At 37.1% G+C, this 8,283-nt stretch overlaps 3 protein-coding genes across 6 annotated transcripts in view; 2 read left to right on the top strand and 1 right to left on the bottom strand.

Annotated features, from left to right (window-relative positions):
* Positions 1–117: 117 nt before the first annotated feature.
* On the bottom strand, positions 118–2,740 carry LOC113655147. The gene is made up of 8 exons (XM_027165482.2): positions 2,505–2,740; positions 1,758–1,954; positions 1,359–1,427; positions 804–975; positions 621–688; positions 472–531; positions 250–378; positions 118–164 (listed from the first exon to the last, which is right to left on the bottom strand). Exons 1-8 carry the CDS (start codon positions 2,626–2,628, stop codon positions 147–149), a joined length of 837 nt encoding a protein of 278 aa, XP_027021283.1. The 5' UTR covers positions 2,629–2,740; the 3' UTR covers positions 118–146.
* An 809-nt stretch (positions 2,741–3,549) lies between these two features.
* On the top strand, positions 3,550–5,638 carry anapc10 (anaphase promoting complex subunit 10). Of its 2 annotated transcripts, none has more exons than XM_027166019.2 (6): positions 3,550–3,707; positions 4,021–4,076; positions 4,167–4,301; positions 4,415–4,505; positions 4,796–4,916; positions 5,226–5,638. In XM_027166019.2, the coding sequence occupies exons 3-6, from the start codon at positions 4,187–4,189 to the stop codon at positions 5,454–5,456; spliced, it is 558 nt and encodes a 185-aa protein (XP_027021820.1). In that variant the 5' UTR covers positions 3,550–3,707; positions 4,021–4,076; positions 4,167–4,186; the 3' UTR covers positions 5,457–5,638. The 2 variants fall into 2 exon arrangements, with proteins under 2 accessions (XP_027021820.1, XP_027021830.1); XM_027166029.2 differs by having other exon boundaries at positions 3,563–3,707; positions 4,006–4,076.
* Positions 5,639–6,068: 430 nt separating this feature from the next.
* LOC113655445 overlaps positions 6,069–8,283 on the top strand; it is a 10,395-nt gene continuing 8,180 nt past the window's right edge. For 2 of the 3 annotated variants that reach the window (XR_007139251.1, XM_027166000.2), the window contains exons 1-2: positions 6,082–6,434; positions 7,817–8,170. Coding sequence is in view for 2 of the 3 variants with exons in the window: in XM_027166000.2 (XP_027021801.2) it covers positions 6,395–6,434; positions 7,817–8,170 (394 nt within the window). In the remaining variant the exon portion in view is untranslated. Of the gene's footprint in view, positions 6,435–7,816; positions 8,171–8,283 lie in introns of all 3 variants that reach the window. The other variant, XM_027166008.2, reaches the window with a different exon arrangement.

Raw genomic sequence — 8,283 nt, 5'->3', positions numbered from 1 at the left:
CGACTTGACTTTGATTTGACATGACTCATGACTTGACTTACTTGTGACTTGCACATGTGAGACTTACTCCCACCTCTGAAATATTACACTATTGTAGGTAAATTCATTCACTCAGGGTTAATTTTTATAATACGTGTTTATTGTTTTTAGTGATCTTGTGCAGCCTGTAAAAAGAAAAAATCAAATGTCGGTTAAAACCAAAGCAAAAAAAGAGCACATTAATGTAAAGATTTTTTTCTGTCTATTTACTTCTTTCTCCATTTTCTTTATTTCCAGCTCCAGTTTTCTGATTTTCAGCTTTGTGTATTGGAGCTCTGCTTTCCTTACTTCTAGTTCTTGGAGCAAATATCTTTTATATATGTAACTGATGTCTGCTTCCTTTAACAGAAATAGATAAGCATTAGGGAGTCGTCGAGGAAAAGGTAGTATGTAATACATGTGTAATTAAACATGCAAATAAGCATCACTCACCTTTTCTGTTGTCGTGACATGAGCGTGAGGTGAGTGTGAGGTCTGTGTGCTTTGTTCATTCTGTACACATGAAAAAAAACCCAGATAACATCATCTCATAAACAAACGCTGAAGATTCTGGAGCCAGAGACCCATCATAAGTTACTTACATTACTTTTACCCAGCAACTGCTGAGCCAGCGGAGGGTCCAGAAGTGTTGGTATGTTTCCCATCAACACTGCAATACATTAGATCCCAAAATTCATGTTGTAAATAAATAAATAAATAAATAAATAAATAAATAAATAAATAAATAAAGTGGCACTGTTACAGAATAATGAGTGAAGCTCTACCTCTGAAATAAGGCTTTATTTCCTCTGAAGACACTGCTCCCTCTATCGTTGTAATTATAGGAATCCTGCTACTTTGCTGTAGGTCTTCCTCTACTGGACAGAGATCTTCTGCATGACAGACTACTTCAGCAGCAGGAGCTTGGGTGACTAAAACTTTCACCGGAAAGGCTTTCTGAAGATACACAGACACAATTTCTACTCTGTAAAGGTGTTCAAGTACATCTGCACTTAGCATTAACGATATGGATTTTAGAAGCTTTTCTGCTCAACACGGTTGTACAGAGTGGTTATTTGAGCTACCACAGCCTTCCTGTCGGCCTCGGCTTGCCCTTCTCCTCTAACGAGCTGTATCTCTTGACTTGTATCTGCATGACTGGATGTTTTGTGCTGCTGCTACATGACTGGCTGGTTTGTTCTTGTAGATAGATTAATACACACAGTCTTATTTGTTCATTTAATTTTATTGCATAGCAAAACAAATCTTTATTATATGTCATGTTCGGATTTTGTTCTCTTTTAATGCAAAATTCTCCAAAACAACAAAACTAGTTATACCTTCACAGAATGCAGCGCCGGTGTCCCTGTCCTACTGATGTTACTCTGACAGCGCTCGCAAGACTTCACCTGAAATAAGAGTTAAGGAATTATTATAAATTATTTTTTCACACATTTTATTTGTTCATCTTCTCTTCTCAACAATCTAAAAGGCTAACGTATAAGAAAAGAATATGTCCGACGAAATGATGTCAATGTTAGAATTCTGAGTCGACTCTGAGGTCTAGAATTCTGAGTTATAAGCTTCAGTTGAAGTCACTACGTGGGATTAGCGATGCTACCTGAACCTTCATGAGGTGTTATGGGTCACTGAAAGGATGTTGAGACGACACATCCCATACACAGATAGTGTTATATTTGAAATATGATGTTGTTATTTTAATGTATTTGTGAACATACCCACTCTGTTACATCCTTTATAAGTGTCGGCCAGAAGTAGCCAGCTATAACCCTGTTTCTGGTGCCTCTTACACCATGATGGTTCCCGGTCTTACTGTTATTGTGACACTCATTTAGCGCAAACTTCTTTTCATCCTCACTCATGACCACCAAGCGCATGTACGTCTTGTTAGGGCCGACATAATACATCCGGCCATCTGTCAGAAAGAGGAATAAGATATTTACGTTTACATCAAGGCATTTAACTCAAAATTATAGTCTGGTGTGATGTTGAATTAAGGTGTGACGTGAATCTCTCTTCTCAGGCGATACAAGTTAAAGGTGCAATAGTTTGTATTTTTAATTTCTTACTAGTACAAATTATGTTAAAATATCAGAAGAAATGCTTAAAAAAAGATCAAATCTGATTCTCTGGTCAGAATTATGTCATTATTAACCTCAATACTTTCAACAATCAAGGAAAGCAAGTCTCAAGGGAAAAAACTGCCCCCCCCTCCACTTTCCTATTGCACCTTTAAACAAATAACGATTCGATTCGCTACTGATCCGATACGATTCGATTCGGACTCGAACACAAAACGATTCAGTGAAGTTCAATTGAATGTTTGACCCTTTCAGAACGTTTCCTCTCAGTCATTTACTTGGAATTTGATCAGTTTGGTCCAGCATCACTAGTTTAATCTTTGTGTTGTACAAGACACAGTAGACAGAGGTGAAGCACACAAACATAAACATTAGCCTAGCTACCTTTAATGATGAATTTATCACAAGCACGGCGGATATCACTTCTCACTCTTCTGCTGCAGCTTGCCATGAACTGTCCCTCCACGAGATACTTGTGCAACATGAGATAAAACTCCAGTGATTTCATCTCGGATCTATCTACCCGATTCTGGACGAGTCTTTACTGCGCATGCGCCAACTAGACAACACGCCTTATGCCTTATGTTATTAAACTAATAATACGTCCAAATTTAAAAGGCAATAAAAGTGAAATGTTTTTATGAACAGAATGGCGATTTAAAAGATTTACTTTTTTATATAAAAAAAATACATTGAGATTCCTGACCAAGATTTAGATCTTGAATAACAAAAAAGAATCCATTTAAAATGATCCAGCATTTGAATTAATAACCATTTTAAGTTTCAATGCTTTCTTTATTATTATTATTATTATTGTTGTTGTTGTTGTTGTTGTTGTTTATTTATTTATTTATTTGTTTGTTTGTTTATTTATACGTTTATTTGTTTGCTTATTTGTTTATTTATTTGTTTTCCGTTATTTTAATCGCTATGATATTATTAAAGGACAAATTTATGTGATAATTAATGCCATAATTAGGTGAATTACTTTTTAAAGCACCTTTAATCGTTGTAAAGGCTTCTAACAACACAAACATGTGTAGAAACTGTTCCTGTTGTTAATGCTGTAAGTTTCTGGAATCAGTTTGTATAAAACATTATTAATAAGGTTAGAGAAAAGTTTAATAAAACGATTCCCAGATGTTACCCAGTGAATCAGTTTGTTTTTTACAGTCTAGTCTTTCTCTAGCTGATGCACTGTTGGCTTTAATGGACACGACGAGCAGCAAAAACAATCAATACTTTGTTATAAATTTGATTATAATTCAAAATATTCGATATACGTTATTTATTTATTTATTTATTTATTTATTTTTATTGAACAATTTGTATTTCTTTTTTTAATGGACGTTTCTATATTGTAGAAATAAACAAACAAGCAAACTAACAAATAAATAAATAAATAAATAACTCGCCTGGAAATAAGCTTGTGAATAACGCGCATGCGCAGTGTCTGCTGCTACAAGACTACTCTCGCTGTGACGTCATCAGCGTGCGCGCAAGCCGGGAAAGAAAGCTAATTCGAATTTGCGGCTAAACATAACTTGTAAGATTGTGTTCAGGGCGTCGAGTTAAATCGAAGTACAGGTAATATTGTGTTTTATAGGACACTTTTATAAGATTCTGTTTCAGTTGCCTTACTGTGTGTGAGTGTAACGGTAGTCAGTGGTGTTTTGGACAGTTAGCTTAGCAATGTAGCTAAGTGTTATTTTATTAAATCTATATATCTGTCATTTTCTGTAACTTTTATTAGATCATTGGGTTTAATTGAGAAAAACCCTGAAATGTACTTTTAAATGTTGTATAGTACACATTCAGGACATCTGAAACATGATGTAGAACAATGATGGATGTGATGTTCAGTGGATATTAAGCTTTAAAATAGCTTCCTTTTTTCCAGCACTGATGCCTTCAGACCTCCTGATGCACATCACACTTCATGTCCTAATCACACCGGTAACGACACAACTTTAACTTTATCTATGAAAGTCCAGAACAGTTCCCTATGAGAAAAGGGAAAGAATAACACAATTTCTACATCCACAGTGGTTCTGATCCCAGTAGAGATGGCAGCTGCTACTAAAACCCCACCCGGAGCTGACCCTAAGCAGCTGGAGCGCACGGGGACGGTGCGAGAGATCGGATCTCAGGCCGTGTGGTCGCTGTCCTCCTGTAAACCTGGTGTGCTCACTTTAATCACCTTTATAAACAACATGTACACACACTGTATAGGATCATCAAGTCAGGATGTGTCAAGTTTTGCACTGTAATATTTGCGTTGCGTCTTCGAGCAGGGTTCGGAGTCGACCAGCTGAGGGACGATAACCTGGAGACGTACTGGCAGTCAGACGGCTCACAGCCTCATCTCGTCAACATCCAGTTCAGGTATCGACGAGCCTGGGCTCTGTGGAGATTCACTCCTTTTAGGAGTTCTCTCCTTAAGAGACAAATATCATGTATAACGTACATAAAACTTTCAGCACTGTCTTATTTAAATACTAATAACTGCGATTAATGTAACATTTACAAAACATTTAGCACTTAAATATGAAAGGAACTTCATCGTTGTTGAAATATGTACCGTTTGAAACCATAAAGCAAACAAACGTGAGAGTGACTCTAATCAGGGAGCTATCGAGAGTCTCATCGCCGCTGATCGTTTCTCTTCGCCGCAGGAGGAAGACTACAGTGAAGATGCTCTGCATTTACGCCGATTATAAATCCGACGAGAGCTACACTCCCAGCAAGATCTCAGTCCGGGTCGGGAACAACTTCCACAACCTGCTGGAGATCCGGGTACGAGTGCACACCCAAAACCTGCCTTTTTATACCCTGTTATATTCTGTATGGAGCTCTGGGGTAAACCTGTAGCAGTTGAGGTTTGTTGTATAGTACGTAGCTCCACTAAAGTGGTGAGATGGACTGGGGTATTTGTGTTTCTTCATGTTGTTTGCTGAACTGAAGCTTTTGCTACAGGAAGTTTATATTTTATATCAAAACATAGGAGACTCCGCCCACTCCAGTAACCCAACGAGAGCTGTTTCATTTATTCGTTGTGATGAAGGATTAGAGGATTATTTTTTGTGTGTGTGTGTGTTTGAGCAGCAGTTGGAGATGGTGGAACCGAGTGGTTGGATCCACATCCCCCTCTTGGACCTTGTGAACAACCCCATCAGGACTTTCATGATCCAGATCGCCGTGCTGGCCAACCACCAGAACGGCCGCGACACACACATGCGCCAGATCAAAGTGTACACACCTGTGGAGGAGAGCTCCATCGGAAAATTCCCACGATGCACCACTGTTGACTTCATGATGTACCGCACCATCAGGTGACCACGCCCTGCGCCGGCGTCCGACCGCCAGCTGATTACAGACGTCATCTCGTCTCTCTGACTGTTCTGTTAACCGAGATTTGAAATAGAATAACAATTAAACTTAAACGTTTGTGTTCAACTGAATGTCTTTACTGTAAAATGGGTTTGATGTACAGATAATAAAGTCGTTGTTTTTAATAATTCCTTTTTTTTTTTAACGTGTTGAATAAACCCCTCGGTGTTGTCCGGTTACGGGAAAATAATCAGCATGAACGGATAAGTACAAACTTTTACTAACAAAACAAATCTAATCTTTTCCTGTAACATCACATTCTAAACTTATTTTCTTTCTGTTGCCCCACAAAAATGTCTAACTTTTTGTTTGTTTATTTATTTATTTATTTTTATAAATAACAGCATCCTATGGGAAAGTCTGCAGTTACTATAGCAACCAGATGTGCATCGATATATATACCTGTGATTTGCAGCTTCACCTTCTGACCAATCAGAATTCAGTGTAGAATATAAATTCATCACAACATCCTGTACAAAGCTTTGGGTTTTTAATGGATGTTACAAATCGACAGACCTTTTCTGTAAGGATGGGGCGGGGCTAAAGTTTTAATCATGCTTTTCTACATAGCAGCAGCAGCAGCATTCGTACACACATTTATCCTGTAGCAGGAGAGACCCTGAAATTTAGTCTGCATCATCATCATCATCGTCCCCGACATCTCACTGTTTTCTGAGTTTGACTTCCTGTGAGCGGTTGGTCGTGTCGGAGTGTGTGTGCATGCAGGCATCCTGTTCACAGCGCTCTCGTGTAGCTGTGACGTTTACTCTCAAAAGCCAAAGTGGAAACAAGAAGCCATTTCATGTCCATGAGGTGCAACTTCAGCTCTATATAACAAACACCGGGAGAGATTCTGATTCAAAAACCAAATACAGAAGCAAAAGATGTCTCAGAGTTGTGTTCATCTCGTGTCTCTTGTTCTGGGTAAGAAAGATTTTATTATTTTATGAGTTAATAAAAAAATAGTTTAGTCTTTAAGCTCTTTAGTCTTTATTCAGACATGTGGCTGTAACGAGCTTTCACAAAATAATATTAACGCGTGGTCCGAACTTCAATCACTTACTACACTTATTATTTTTACATCAATATATATTAATTTATTTTATTGATTTATTTTTATTTTATTCCTTTTATTTTTAGAATTATATTTTCCTTTTTACTTATTTTTTTATAGCATTATCTTGTTTTTGGGTCACTGAGTGTTTCTTTAAACACGGTTTTGTCGGAATTTATTTTTAATGCGCTGGATTTCTGCAGAACAGCTGTTTTATTCATAGATTATTAATCCAGAACTAATTATACAAAAATAATAACAATAATAATCATAATAATAATCATAGTAATAATCATAATCATATATAATAAATATATTATAATGATATAATAATAAATATTAATACAGAACTAATTATTTATTACACATTTATTAATCTTTTTTTTGCTCTGATTGATTGAAATTAAATTTTCCATAGACTAGAAGTTAAAGTTGTTGTTTATTTATTTGTCATTGATTGCTTTAAATTTTTATAAAGATTGCTTTTTTTTTATAAAGAGGTATTAAAATGTTTGTGTAAATACAAACGTCCTGAATTATCGGCCTGAACGGAGAAGAATTTTCAGCTTTACGTCAGAATAGAAATAAATTCAAATCAAATCTAGTCCATGAACTTGAGGGAATGATGAGAAAACAATAGCTGCTGTGTTATTATTGACTTAATGGACATAATATTTAAAGGGAATGTTAAAGTGTATAAAGGATGGTGTGAGTATAAAGGAACAGCTTCTATTTCTCTTTATATATTAAGAAAGGTCACGCTGATGAACATGGACCTGCCTTCATTCTCTCGGCTCAGTAACTGCTTCGTCCTCCTTGGGATCTGTTTATTTATGTATTTGTGTGTGTGTGTGTGTGTGTGTGTGTGTGTGTGTGTGTGTGAGAGAGAGAGAGAGAGAGAGAGAGAGAGAGAGAGAGAGAGAGAGAGAGAGAGAGACATGAAGTAAAAATCGGGAGCAGATTTACAGATCTATAGTTCAAAAAAAATGGAGAAAATGCTTCATTAAAATGTGAATAAATTTAAAGGATCTCTTTAAAGTTTTGAATTATTTTCCATAAAAATTGTAATAAAAATTTTCTATTTTTTTTTCTCACTGTCTGTCTCCGTATCTCCTTTTTTATCGCTCTGTGACTCCCTCACATGTTCTGTCTCTCTCAATTTTATTCAAACTCACTCACTTGCTCTCTCTCTCTCTCTCTCTCTCTCTCTCTCTCTCTCTCTCTCTCTCTCTCTCTCTCTCTCTCTCTCTAGTGGTTGTGCTGTGTATCTGCATGGTCACTAGTGTTTCAGCCACAACAAACACAACAGACAGTTTGACCAGTGTACCATTTCCCAATGATGATGATACTGAGGATTTTCTAAACTCCCTAAACACCACCAGACAGCAGGACGAGTTCCCTGTGAACATCACCACGAACCCTGACACACCAACAGAACCATCTACCACAGTCGAGTACAGTTCCCAAAAAGAAGCTGCCGTCACAGGATCTACTCCCAAGGTAACCCAAAAAACAGGATCTACTCCCAAGGTAACCCAAAAAACAGGATCTACAATCACAGGATCTACTACCAAGGGATCTACCACCATTGGATCTCCTACTAAAGGTAGGACACAACACTCAGTCTCACTCAGACAGAGTTAAAATGACTGAATTGGTGAAAGAGGATATTTTGTGTGTGTGTGTGAGAGAGAGAGAGAGAGAGAGAGAGAGAGAGAC

Source organism: Tachysurus fulvidraco, chromosome 23, assembly GCF_022655615.1.
Source record: "Tachysurus fulvidraco isolate hzauxx_2018 chromosome 23, HZAU_PFXX_2.0, whole genome shotgun sequence".
Classification (NCBI taxonomy): Eukaryota; Metazoa; Chordata; class Actinopteri; order Siluriformes; family Bagridae; genus Tachysurus; species Tachysurus fulvidraco.
Note: the sequence above shows the minus strand (reverse complement) of the source record. Positions and strands in the feature narration are given on the sequence as shown.

Bases quoted from the DNA above. Each gene is read 5' to 3' on its own strand.
- LOC113655147 (XM_027165482.2), bottom strand. From the start codon at position 2,628: ATGAAATCACTGGAGTTTTATCTCATGTTGCACAAGTATCTCGTGGAG. The intron at 1,955-2,504 runs GTAGCTAGGCTA...TCTTTCTGACAG, and splicing joins TGATAAATTCATCATTAAAG to ATGGCCGGATGTATTATGTC. The intron at 379-471 runs GTGAGTGATGCT...TTTCTGTTAAAG, and splicing joins ATGTCACGACAACAGAAAAG to GAAGCAGACATCAGTTACAT.
- anapc10 (XM_027166019.2), top strand. From the start codon at position 4,187: ATGGCAGCTGCTACTAAAACCCCACCCGGAGCTGACCCTAAGCAGCTG. The intron at 4,302-4,414 runs GTGTGCTCACTT...GTCTTCGAGCAG, and splicing joins GCTGTCCTCCTGTAAACCTG to GGTTCGGAGTCGACCAGCTG. The intron at 4,506-4,795 runs GTATCGACGAGC...TCTTCGCCGCAG, and splicing joins CTCGTCAACATCCAGTTCAG to GAGGAAGACTACAGTGAAGA.